This window comes from Cotesia typhae, unplaced genomic scaffold (genome assembly GCF_013202065.1).
Source record: "Cotesia typhae breed Kobodo isofemale line unplaced genomic scaffold, CoteBio_Ctyphae contig_294, whole genome shotgun sequence".
Lineage (NCBI taxonomy): Eukaryota > Metazoa > Arthropoda > Insecta > Hymenoptera > Braconidae > Cotesia > Cotesia typhae.
Genome location: NW_027423737.1, coordinates 2,162 through 14,864, shown reverse-complemented (window position 1 = coordinate 14,864; position 12,703 = coordinate 2,162). Strand labels below are relative to the sequence as shown.

The 12,703-nt window shown below is 32.8% G+C and overlaps 3 protein-coding genes across 10 annotated transcripts; all 3 read left to right on the top strand.

The window, feature by feature from the left end:
* The first annotated feature begins 2,134 nt into the window (after positions 1-2,134).
* LOC141525980 (tyrosine-protein phosphatase non-receptor type 9-like) lies at positions 2,135-3,165 on the top strand. Its single transcript, XM_074240693.1, is given in 3 exon segments — positions 2,135-2,930; positions 2,933-3,083; positions 3,086-3,165. Coding segments are annotated over 3 exon segments (912 nt in total). The 5' UTR covers positions 2,135-2,249.
* Positions 3,166-3,270: 105 nt separating this feature from the next.
* Positions 3,271-5,999, top strand: LOC141525975 (nuclear factor NF-kappa-B p105 subunit-like). Of its 8 annotated transcripts, XM_074240688.1 has the most exons (4): positions 4,524-4,538; positions 5,301-5,449; positions 5,556-5,750; positions 5,829-5,999. In XM_074240688.1, the coding sequence occupies exons 2-4, from the start codon at positions 5,438-5,440 to the stop codon at positions 5,901-5,903; spliced, it is 282 nt and encodes a 93-aa protein (XP_074096789.1). In that variant the 5' UTR covers positions 4,524-4,538; positions 5,301-5,437; the 3' UTR covers positions 5,904-5,999. The 8 variants fall into 8 exon arrangements, with proteins under 8 accessions (XP_074096784.1, XP_074096785.1, XP_074096783.1 ...); XM_074240683.1 differs by having other exon boundaries at positions 3,271-4,546; positions 4,626-5,449; positions 5,556-5,999; XM_074240684.1 differs by having other exon boundaries at positions 3,271-4,775; positions 5,556-5,999.
* A 3,806-nt stretch (positions 6,000-9,805) lies between these two features.
* LOC141525978 (tyrosine-protein phosphatase non-receptor type 9-like) lies at positions 9,806-11,122 on the top strand. The gene is given in 6 exon segments (XM_074240690.1): positions 9,806-10,291; positions 10,293-10,359; positions 10,362-10,604; positions 10,607-10,696; positions 10,699-10,866; positions 10,869-11,122. Coding segments are annotated over 6 exon segments (918 nt in total). The 5' UTR covers positions 9,806-10,156; the 3' UTR covers positions 11,084-11,122.
* The last annotated feature ends 1,581 nt before the right edge of the window (positions 11,123-12,703 follow it).

Sequence of the window (12,703 nt, the reverse complement as noted above, 5' to 3'; positions counted from 1 at the left end):
GAAAACAACTTGAACACTGATTAAATAACAAAATATGGATTGTATAACGGGAAGGCGAACTCCAAAATACTAATCCGCCCAAAATATCTCAAGCACTAAATTGTTTTGCAATATTTTTATGACTCGTAAGAAGTAAATCTGTCTGAAAGCCATAATATTGAACTCAACTCTGCGCATTTAATCCAAGCTATCTAACTCATTTCTTTAGACATTCAATTGATTATAAACTGAATGATTTATGACCAATAAAACGTTTTGCTTCTGTGATACCACACACGTATTCCATGCGCGTGACTAAATAACAATATTGCTGATTCTTATTTGGTTAATAGACACATTAAATTGAATGAGAATGCCTTCATTTAAACAGTTAATAGGTGCATTGATTGTAGTCAAATGTTATTTTTACTGTGGTAACAAGAAAGGTTTAAATTCGAAAATTTGCTTGTTCTACTTATTTCACACACTGACGTCAATCTTTACATGGTTTGGCAACACACATGTTTTAATGTTTATAGAATAATGTGTTATTAAGTTCGAGCAGTGTAATTGATGTTCGTTAACAATCACGAAGTTTAAGAGGTTATATCCACTTGTAAGTTCGAAAAATGTGTTTTTTATTAATTTTTTCTGGAGAGGCTTTTTATTGAATATATACATAGAATATATGAACATTGAGCGAATTTAACGTATTCTAAGAATTCATATTTTATTAATAAAAATATTGGGTTCCGTCGTTCCTGTAGAAGATCTTCTGAAGGTCCTCCACGAAAAGGTGTCTGGCGGTAAGGAAGATATCTCTGATCCAAATTATTTGAAATAAAAAAACCAAAAGGATTACTTTTAGGATAGATAAATACAGGTAATGATCGAAGAAATAGTCAAAATTTTGATTTTAGACAAAAATGGCGGCTTCCCAACAAAAAAAATCTTTTTTTGCACGAAAATTTACACTTTAAAGTGACTTAAAAAATCGAAATTTTTATCAGAAACTTTATTCCTTCGATCATTACCTGACAAAAGTATCTAAGAAGATCCTGTGAAAATTTCAAGTCAATCGGTCAAGCCGTTTCGGAGAAATATTCCTCACCGACTTTGAAAACATCGTTTCGAGAAAAACGCATTTAAAGTTTTGGCTATTATTTAAAGTTACGGTGCCTCCTACTTTCAAACGCTCGGAGACGTCTTTACAAATATGCTCATTACTCCGAAACTATTTACCGGATTACTTCGAAATTCACAGACAATATTCTCGAATATATATACATTCAAAATTAAATTTTATTTCTTATTTAGCATAACAATTACGGGCTTTTTATTCATTTGCGCATCAATAGGAATCAAATAAGTAAAGCAGTAAATTCCATGGTATAAACTAGGACTAAAACAGAACACAACAATAAAAAAACAAAAAAATTAATAAAAACATTCAATGTAGAGAAAAGTATACTGTTCATTGGGCACAATGTTTTCGTCTCCAACTATACACAGCCACAAGAATGGATCAAAAGCTTTAGGAGTAGCTGTGACGCCCATTATGGTAATCACGGCCGTGTCAAGTCTATGACTCTTTCTCCATTCCGAGTTAAGCTCATTGTACAATATAATTTCTAGCATGGCATGAGAGCAGATTTCCCATTGCCGGGGTACAATACATCCGTACTTCAGACCCATGTTCGAATTTATGAAAATTGATAGTGCGCGCAAACAACTGATTTGTGCAATAACTTTACTTGCAATGTTTACATGATGAAACACTTGCACCCTTTTTATGGTGAAAGGGTATTGCCCCAGTGCACAAAATATCTTGTTTACAAATATTTGAGGTCGGAACGTCCGAATATTGTCACTGTTCACCATTGGCATACTTCATCATTGTTGAGATCATTAGGATAATTATCTGCTAAATATAGCTTATAATTATCTTAGTCAAGCAGAAATATCTCCCTTTAATACGGCTGGACCCACATCCGCTAACTGCAGCAATTAATCAAAAATAACCGGAAAGTCGTGAAGTATTGTATACAGAATAATGAAGCGATAAGCATTCGAAACTCAGGGATTTAACATCGAGTGGAGAGCGACTTGTTTAAAAATTATCAATTTAAAAATATCCAACGGGAGGGCTTATAAATACTGAAGCGAACTGATATGCGACTAGTCTTTCAACAACCGCCGATACACTAAGTATTAAGGGCTTAGTATTTAGATACACTAAGTAGGGACTTAGAGAAGTCCTTCAAGAAATAATGAGAACTATCCAATTTCATCATTTTAATCCCATAAGTCTGTGGATGAGAGTAAATCAGCCGAGTTTTGTGGCCGTCGCCTGGGCAGAACACGTATGGATCATGTTCCTCGAAGAGTCAGGTTCCTGGGAAGCTTTCGCAAAGCTAGAAAACAGGGAGAAGAACCGAAACAGCTTAGTCCCATGTTGGGATCAGACAAGGGTTAAGCTGTCTGCCGATGAATCTGCGTCAGACTACATCCATGCCAATTATGTCGATGGATTTGAAGAAGAGAAGAAGTTCATCTGCACCCAAGCACCGAAAACCAACACATTGGTCGACTTCTACCAGATGGTTTGGAATGAAAATAGCCACATCATCATTATGCTGGTGATTCCGAATTCAAGTTGCTGTCAGTACTGGCCTTCCAAAGACGATGAGACTCTGCAAGTTGGTCCGTTCACAATAAAGAGAACCAACGTAGAAATCTTCTTTGATTATGTTGCAACGGACTTGACTATAAGTGTTGGATCTGAAGTATCTCGTGAAATCCGTCACTTTATATATATTGGCTGGACAGAAAATGACGTTCCTGATGACGTAGCTCAGTTTTACCGGTTTGTGCAAAGAATCAATCAAAGCCGCGCAGCAATCGTACGATCAACGAAGCCGAATCAAGATCGACCTGGGCCCATCATTGTATACACTGTGATACGGGGATTGGTCGAACTGGGACTTTCTGTACAGCAGACATTGCGCTCTTCACGATGATGAAGACCGCAACGATATCAGTTCCGGAAATTGTTGCTCGCATCCGACAACAAAGACATTCTAGTGTGATCACGTTTGAGCAATACTTTTCTGCTATCGTATTTTAATGCACTTTTTGTCACTTATACTTCAGAAGTTAACTGGTGGGAATCACAAAATACCTTGATTTTAAATTAGACTAGAATTTGAATTTGCGCGCGCAAGCGCGCGCTAATTATAGAGTTTGCATATATTTTCATGCTTTGATATATTCGACTAATCACATCACGAATAAATTGATGCCACATACATTTCATCTCAATTTTATATTAAGGATTTTTTTAACAATAGCATTTAAGCTAATCCGATTTTCTCAGATTCCTATTTTTTATTTTTATTTAGAACTGTATTCATTGATAAGTGGTATCACCCTTGAACTGCTGTGTAAATGTCAAGTATACAGAGATTACAGAGCTGTATACACATAACTATGAATTAATCATTATCAGACCGTCTAGCTTTTGACGTACACTTTGCGGTTCAGAATTTATAAAGAAAATAAATAGTTGATATACTTCTGAAGAAATGGAACTGTCAAATTTCATAACTGGCTTAGAGAAAGTACTAGTGGAAAGGAATAGTGAAGGTGAAAACTTTTTTCATGAAGTAGCCAGATGTGGAAGTTTCTCATTTATCGCAAGATTCATGCCATTTATCAGGAAAAGTTGTACAGCAGCAGCTTTGAACACACCTAACAGTGCCGGACAAATGGGTATCCACATAGTAGCCGAGACCCATGGAAAATGGTACGCAGCAAAGTTGATTGACATCTTGGTGGAATTGGGAGCTGATATTAATGGACAAGAAAGTGTTGAAGGTAACACCGTTCTTCACCTAGCAGTAAATCATCGTGATTATGAGCTAGCTGAGTGGCTCTGCTGTCAGCCAGGTATAGATTTAGGGCGTCGCAATGCAAAAAACCTTTCGCCACTTGAGTTAGCGCAGAAAAATAAAAACAGGAAGATGATCCAAATTCTGAGAAAGTATTGTTCTAATGAAAACACCGATCTAGTGTAAGTTAAACGGTATCTTTGTTGAATCCGAATAAGAAAATGTAATATTATCTAATAAAGATGTTTATGGCTATTATGTTTTTTCCATGACTACCATAATTATGTCCTTATCAGCATAAATACGAATTAGGGCGGCACACGTCTGACTTGCGCGATCACACATTTAAGCAACAACTTGAATAGGTGACCACTCTAGTCGGCGCTGGCTAGCGCGAGGGATCTCTGCACACTAGGAGAGAGGCCTAATGCTCCAGTCGTCGGTAAAGAAGAGTTCTTATCAATCACTGTAGACTTAACCCAGCTCCGACTGTACTAACATGGATTTTATCTGTGGTTTTCCCATATTACTGTTCCAATAGCCGAGTGGTGATGATAAGGGTGAATACGGTACAGGAGGCACAAGTCGGTCCACAGCCGCAATGAAAAGTGGAGAAGTTGATTCCCCAAAAAAGAGTGGGGACATCAGCCTTGTAAAAACCAGATAACGGTATACAAGTAAAACTAAAATATATATTTTTGTAGAAAAATTTATGAGTAAGCTATAAATACGTAATTGTATAATAGTATATTTCAGAGTCAAAATACTAAGGTACTTCATACTTGATAAGGTTGTTTAATGACACGGCGCAAAAGCACTAAGTTCTAAAAATTGTATATAAACTGAACTAAAGCAACCCAAACAACTACATTAGGCATTCAGCACGCAATCGATGCATGATACAAGGTGACATTGGCGCTCGTATTTTATCATTGTACTTATTCTGCGTATGTGAGTCATGATATCATTGCTATCAAAACAAGTTTGAGTCAAAAATACATCTTGCGAGAGTGTTGAAAATGTATTCTACGTTCTAGACTATATGGACTCTGAAAATAACTCTGAATTCATCTTCTGACCAGGTTATTAGAAGTATTTTTTTCGTAGCAACTCTATTCAATAAAGCTTTTTCCTTGGTTTAAAATGAATTCTTTAATGGGATCATCAAGTGACATATTTATAACTTATTGCTACTCTGTATACCTTGCTAATGAATAGAAGCTAGTATTATAACGTTCTTATATTTAGCGATAGAGTGAGCTAAGAGCGAGATAACCGATGAACTAGTTCGCATAGTTCACCTAAAAAAGCGCTTTTCACCTACTTCTCACCCACTAACATCTATTAGATCACGCAACTCGAAATTAAACATGTTTTTGATTAATTGAAATTTATAGATCGGGACTGATTATTAAATTCTTTTGTTGCTAGGAAAGTTAAATTACTAGACGATGACTCAACGATCTTTCGACTGAATATAAACTGCGTTGAGAAGGTTTCATTATTAGTATCCAGGCATCCTTTGCCATAACTCTTCGTTCCTAGTGGTTGTAAATCAAGGCAAAGCAATGGAAAAGCATGTAAGTTAACTTATCCTTAAATATTATGTTGTCTTTAATAAACTAGCCATGTTCGTTGGATAAATCTCCGATTCTTTGTGATTCAATAACTTTTGTTTTCTTGCAGAGAAAGACGGATCAGCTGATTGCGATTACCTTACAAGAACTTCGATTCTGCCGTAACAGAATTATTATATTGTGTCATGTGAAACAGCAGTTACGGCAACGAATAGATTCTTACCGCTTCCAAAATCAAATCATCGCAATTGATAACGAAATTACAATTCTGAAGTACGAAGTAGCTCTCTTGAATAAAACGTTAGTAAGTCTAAAGCCGTAAAATTACTAAGGTGAGTAATAACTTATAACTCTCTTATTATTTAAATATCTTTACTTCTAGACTTACCAACTTAAGGCGTGTAATAACCATAATGTAACTCATTCAATAATGAAACAAGAACTTACGCTCAAGTAACGTTTAATGTATTACCTAGAGCATGATAAAATTGATTATTGTAATGTAATTTACGCTTAAGTGAATAATAATTAAAGTAAATAGAAAATAATTATTATGGCATAAATATATTTTTCAATTTTGCATTGTTTTTTTCCAAATTTCCGGTATGTTAACGACAATTAGACAGATTAGCCAATTCACCTTTTTAACGTTATGATAATCCTCGAATAGTGACTAGTCAGAGAAGGGTGAATCAGAATATCCTGCAAGCACCCTTCTACACATTTTATTTCCACGTAATGGACATTACCAGTGCTGCAACTAACAAAGTTTAATTGGTTTGTTTCTGATGCATAATTAATCACTTATTACGCCGTATTTTTGCACAAAATCCCTGCGACTTTGGTGCAGGTGACCGTTACATGCCCTTTGGTTTATTCACTTTAATTCCGCTGCGCAATATGATAAAACGTTCAATATGCTCTTCATTTGACCTGAGTTTGTTATAGAAATTTCCAAGTATTGAACATTAGCACGCACATGACTCCAACATCTGCAGTATAAACACCATATGTATAATGGAGTCGCATAACTGAGTTGCGTCTCATTTGCTCCGGAGAGAATTTCATGCGCGCGATTGGTTACTGATATCTAGGCCAGTGTGGCCAGAACGTGCTCTTTTTTACCCCACTTTGTAGGACACTCTCATCTGACTACATTGAAAGCGGTCCAAAATGGGGTAAAAAATCGCACGATATGGCCACACTGATCTAGGCTATGAATTAATTTTATCACACAGTGATAATTCATCCTTGTTTTTCGTTACTAGAATATGCGCTGCCAGTTCAACGCGAGCCCGGTTAGATAAATAACGCACTAGGGTGGTCCTTATGTTGGGTTTTTTGAAATTTTTTTTCACGATAGTTCAAAATCGGTTCAAAATCTATAAAAAAAAAATCATGCCAAGTTATAGCTCTTAATTTTAATATTAACCCGCGCCCCCCGACGGTCAAAGTTTTAAAGGAAAATAACATGGGAAAAGTTATATTTTTACTTTGGAATTTTTTACGTCATAAACTAACCAACAAATCACATCAAAAAAAATTTTTTCTAATGCAAAATTTAACGGTCTACAAAAAAGGTCTCTTATCATTTTTTGATAATTCTAACGGTTTTGAAGTTATTCGAGGTCTAAATTGAAACTATAATCTTTTTCATAGTTTTTTCTGTTTTTTTGGTCATTTAATAGTTCATAAATCATGAACCGGTTATTCTTTATAATCTCATTGGATTTTTTTGTTTAGAAAATTTTCAAAGTAACTGTAACGTTGGAATAATAGTAACACCAATTCATTTTTTTAGCCTGAACTGTCGAACATTTTAAAGATTTTTAACTTTTTTTGGATACAAAAGAAATTCGGGACCTATTGTCTCGATTTTTATTGTTATTGGTACAAATATCAACAAACTCCAATTTCAAATTTTGATTTCTGGTTAAAAACATTTTAGAAACCGATCATGCCGCCATCTATTAGATTTTACTTCAATCTCTAACACTAAAATTAATTCTCAGATTACTCATAACCTACATTTATTTCTCAGCTTGATCAAAATCGTTCAATTACTAGTACTGATGCCTTTTTTGATATATAAATAAATTTTTTTGAGTTCATTTATCCGATATTTAAGTAATCAGTTAAATATGGAGTTATCACGTTTACGTCAAAACATTTTTGATTGGTGATGTTAACGTTCAAATCGTAGGTAACAAATTACCATCGAAATTGCAAGCTTTGAAAGTGTTATTTTTTTATACACGTATTTTAAATAATACTATCACAGATAGTGTTGCTGCAGTGATTGATGAAATTATTGCACGATGGATGGCAAAAGCTATTTATATATTGAAAATGTACATGCTTCGGGAGCAATTGTCATTGAAAAATGTGAAGATAATAAACTACGGCAAATATGTGTTTTTGTGACAATGGTTTATGTTAAAGCTTGGTTTTCGTCGTCAAATAGTGTCAAAACTCCGTACCATGATCTTCAGTTCATAAAAAGAACTCAACAACTTTAAGGCAATCAACAGTAATCTTGCTACTGTGGCAATTAGTAGATTTATGAATCACTTGTGGTATTTATCACCAGAATTAGCAATCATAGCTATTTTTGATGAGGAAGTTTCACAAGAAACAAAATTAAAAATTGTCGCTAAGCTGCGTAAAGAAGAAGAAACAATTGTGATTGATGATATTCCGGAAGAAGACTTGGATTATACTAATGAAAAATGTAGTGTTAAACGCTTTCAAATTAAGAGCATAACTGAATTATTATATAATGATATTGACTTTTTCGTAACTGCAGAATCGATCAATTTTTTCAATAGATTCGAGTTACAAACAGAATTTTCAAAGATTCATCCTTCTGAATGGGCTCATAATGAACACTATAAAACTGCATTACGATTCGCTAAAAAACTATCGGTTGTGAATGACTGTGCTGAAAGAGGAGTTAAACTAGTGCAAGATTTTTGTAATCGTTATACTAAGGATGAAAAACAAATGCAATACGTGTTACAATTGGTTAAAGATCATCGTCAAATGTTTCCTGACGCACTTAAAAAAACTAATGTAAAAACTTCATGAAAGTATCTGTAATTAAAAATAAAAATGGTAATGTTTGTACATTTTCGATTCATTAAAATATTAATAATACACTTCTTTAATTGATTAATACTTTTCACGTAAATTATAGTTCAAAATTATATGCATAAGTAAAAAAAGTAATCTAATATGAATAATAACCCGTCTATGATTGTTGAATTATTAAATGACCAGAAAAACTATGAAAAAGATTATAGTTTCAATTTAGACCTCGAATAACTTCAAAACCGTTAGAATTATCAAAAAATGATAAGAGACCTTTTTTTTGTAGACCGTTAAATTTTGCATTAGAAAAATATTTTTGATGTGATTTGTTGGTTAGTTTATGACGTAAAAATTCCAAAGTAAAAATATAACTTTTCCCATGTTATTTTCCTTTAAAACTTTGACCGTCGGGGGCGCGGGTTAATATTAAAATTAAGAGCTATAACTTGGCATGATTTTTTTATAGAATTTGAACCGATTTTGAACTATCGTGAAAAAAATTTCAAAAAACCCAACATAAGGACCACCCTAATAACGCACGCTCGTACTACAGGCTTATAGTCTACCTAGGTGCTAGGCACATACATTTCATCTTAATTTTATATTAAGGATCAAGGAATTTTCAGAAAAAAGTGATTAAATAATAAATATTCAAAATTGCGGACACAGAACGATTATATTAGAGACCAAAATAGCATAGACTTACTATTATTTTATCGCAAACACATTTTACCCGCTACGAGATTTAATGTCCATCACTCTCAGGTTTTATAAACTTGTTTGAACTGTAAACATGCCCTCTATTATCAATTGGATAGGTCGGAGATATTTTTGATTATGTATTCGTCGGAAATCAACCAGTTTGCCAACCGTTTTAATCAGAGCTAGACTCATTCAAAAACATATCGTGTTTTGAGTGCAATTTATCTCAGAGATATTTTAATTGAGTGGTTTTGAGTTGCATATGATTATTTTGTGAAATAAACATGTCAAAAAAGTAAGCATGTTATTTTATTTTTTTTTATTCATTCATTCAGTTTATAGCTTTTTTCATAAGTGTGTATTTATGAATGTCTTGTCTACCACAGACATGCATGGATCCAATGACTGCTCGCATGAAACAAGAAATCACATTTCACCTCAAAAAATCGATGGCTTGAAAGAAATATTGTTACAACTTGTAAGGGTGCCCTTTTCGCCAGCTGTCCAGTTTGAGATCAGTAAAATAAAAACGAAATTTTGAGTCATAAAAATCATATATTAAAAAATATACCATCGCTGTAATTTTCACCCGTTAGATATTGAATTGTTGTGAATTAGTAGGATCTTGGTCAATAAATCTTTCAGAAAAATTAACATTCTTTTATTTTGTAACTGAAAGGAATCACTGTTCGAGTCTGTTATTTATATTGGACTCACGAAGCGCCGGCGATAATTTCACGATAAAAATTCTGGAGGTAGTTCAAAGAGCAAGTCGATGTATGCCAATAGTGGTATAAATAAATAATTAAAAGACGTTAACTATATAAATGGTCAATCAAAGAACAATACTTCTTAGTTCATTGTGAACCGTTTCTAAGACAAGTCAATTTGAAGTGAAAGAACTTTCCACAAAGTCCAATGGAATTGAAACAATTGCATGAACTAAATCCTAAAGGTCTGTGGAGAAGAGCATGTCAAGCAAATTTTGCAAGCCTTTGTTTGGAAGAATACTGTGGGATCATCAACTTACAACTGTCTGGGACCTGGGAAGCTTTTTAGTGAAGCCAGAAAACAGGAGAAGAACCGAAACAGCTTAGTCCCATGTTGGGATCACACTAGGTTAAGCTAGCTGCCTATGAATCTCCGTCAGACTACATCCACGCTAATTATGTCGATGGATTTGAAGATAAGAAGAAGTTCATCTGCACCCAAGCACCGAAAGCCAACACACTGGTCGACTTCTATCGGATGGTCTGGAACGAAAACAGCCACATCATCATTATGCTGGTGAATGTGACTTCCAGTTGCTGGCAGTATTGGCCTTCCAAAGACGATGAGACTCTGCAATTTGCACAGTATACAATCCGAAGATTGAAGAAAAGACATTCTCGAATTACATTGTGACAGAATTAAGTGTCACTGATGAATTCATTGAGCGGCAACGAAGAGTCTACCATTTTTGTACATTGACTGGACGGAAGACGGCAATTTTAAGGACGTGGGGAAATTTTACAAGTTTGTGCTAACAATTAATCATATGCGCAAGGCTGTACGAACAAGAATGTTGAGTTGTTGTGAAATAATAGCACCTATCATAGTGCACTGTTCTACGGGAATCGGAACAACTGGAGTTTTTGTGTGATTGACTTTGCCCTTCATCAATTGAGTAAAACTGGAAGAATATCTTTACCAAAGATCTTGATAAGCATCCGACAGCAAAGGCATTCAAGTGTTGTTATTCTAGATCAATATTTGTTTTGTTACCGTGTGATCTTACATTGTTTGGCAGAAATAAATAATTATCTGCGTGACAAAGAGGAAAAAGCTCTTTTGAGTAAAGTGTGAAATATGAGCTAGCGTAGTAAATTCGATTTTGCACTGTACACTGAGAGAAAAATTTTATTCAAGAGTAATAAAATTTTATTACTATTTAATAAAACGTTTATTTGGCTAATTAAAAATAAAAATTTATTAAATATTAATAAAATTTTCTTACATACTAATAAAAATTTTCTTAACTACTAATATACGTTTTATTAAACACTAATAAAATTTTATTAAATACCAATAAACTTTTCTACTCACTCAGATTTTAAAATTTAACAAATGAACTGATGAGAGTTCAAAATTATTAAATAAAATGAAAAGAGAAGCAGAAAACCTGACAATTTAGAAGAGCTTTTGTAAAAAATAAAGACTGTTTTCATAAATTCAATAGAGTATTTATTTATTTTTATTATTTAAATATAATAAAAACTTTCACATGTCTACGATATTTGTTCAATATATATCATACTTAAATAATTAATTAACGAATACATTAGAAGTAGTCTATTTTAATATGTTTTATAAATATTAGCGTATTCTAAATTTATAATTGACATATTATTTTTTATAAAATCGATTAAAAATAGATATCAACATATCAACATCGATAAAAATAGATATCAACATTTTACTTATTAAATGTTTTAATATATTTTCAACAGCTTTTAATTATTTTGAGAAAACCATAGCTACTCTAATTGATTAAAAATTTTAAACCCACTTGTTCCTGATATTTTTTTAGTATTTTTACCCTTAGTCCAGCTTTTGGAATCAACTCTTTGATTTCTTCTTGACTACTTAAAGTGATGTAGTCGTCGAAGGTTTCAAAATCGTTTAATTCATGTTCTATACAGACAAGATATAAGTCGGGAGTAAACAAATAGGTTAGGTTAGGATGTTTCGTTGGAAAATCTTATTTACTATTTATTAAAAAGTTTTACGGTGAAAATTTATTATAATTAATAAAAATTAATATTTTGTTATGGAACATGAATTATGTATATTAATTAAAAATAATTTTTTTAACAACTTACCTGAAAAAATAGACTACAAAGATAATAATTGCCAATCCTCTAACAACTTTTTTATATGTGTTTTAGCACATTTAACTTCTATATTTTTATGTATTTTAATAAATTAAAAAAATCGATAAATATTTATTTATTTTTTGTTTGAATTATTATTTTATTGTAATAATTCAGGAGCGAGTATAAACTGCGCGAATTTGTAACAGCAAACGAACGCGACACTCGTGGTTATTTTAATAAACACATATTAGTATTTAATAAAATTTTATTAGTCTTTAAGAAAATTTTATTTATATGAAATATAATTTTATTAATATTAACTAAGTTGTTTTTTCAAGTCCAAATAAACTTTTTATTACTCTTGAATAAATTTTTTCTCTCAGTGTAGTTAGCTCCAGAAACTGCTATGTTTCTTAATTTCAATAAATCAAATTTTCACCTAGACTATAATCAAAATTCAAGGTTTAGCTTTTACGATATAAAAATAACGTCTTCTAAGATGTCATAATTGATCGAAGCTTTAAATGTAATTTAAAAACCTTTAATTGTCTAGCGGAAACTAGTTTGAGAAGATATAGTCGTGATCCTACAACAATTACTTTGTTTTCAG

Bases quoted from the DNA above. Each gene is read 5' to 3' on its own strand.
- LOC141525975 (XM_074240683.1), top strand. From the start codon at position 3,564: ATGGAACTGTCAAATTTCATAACTGGCTTAGAGAAAGTACTAGTGGAA.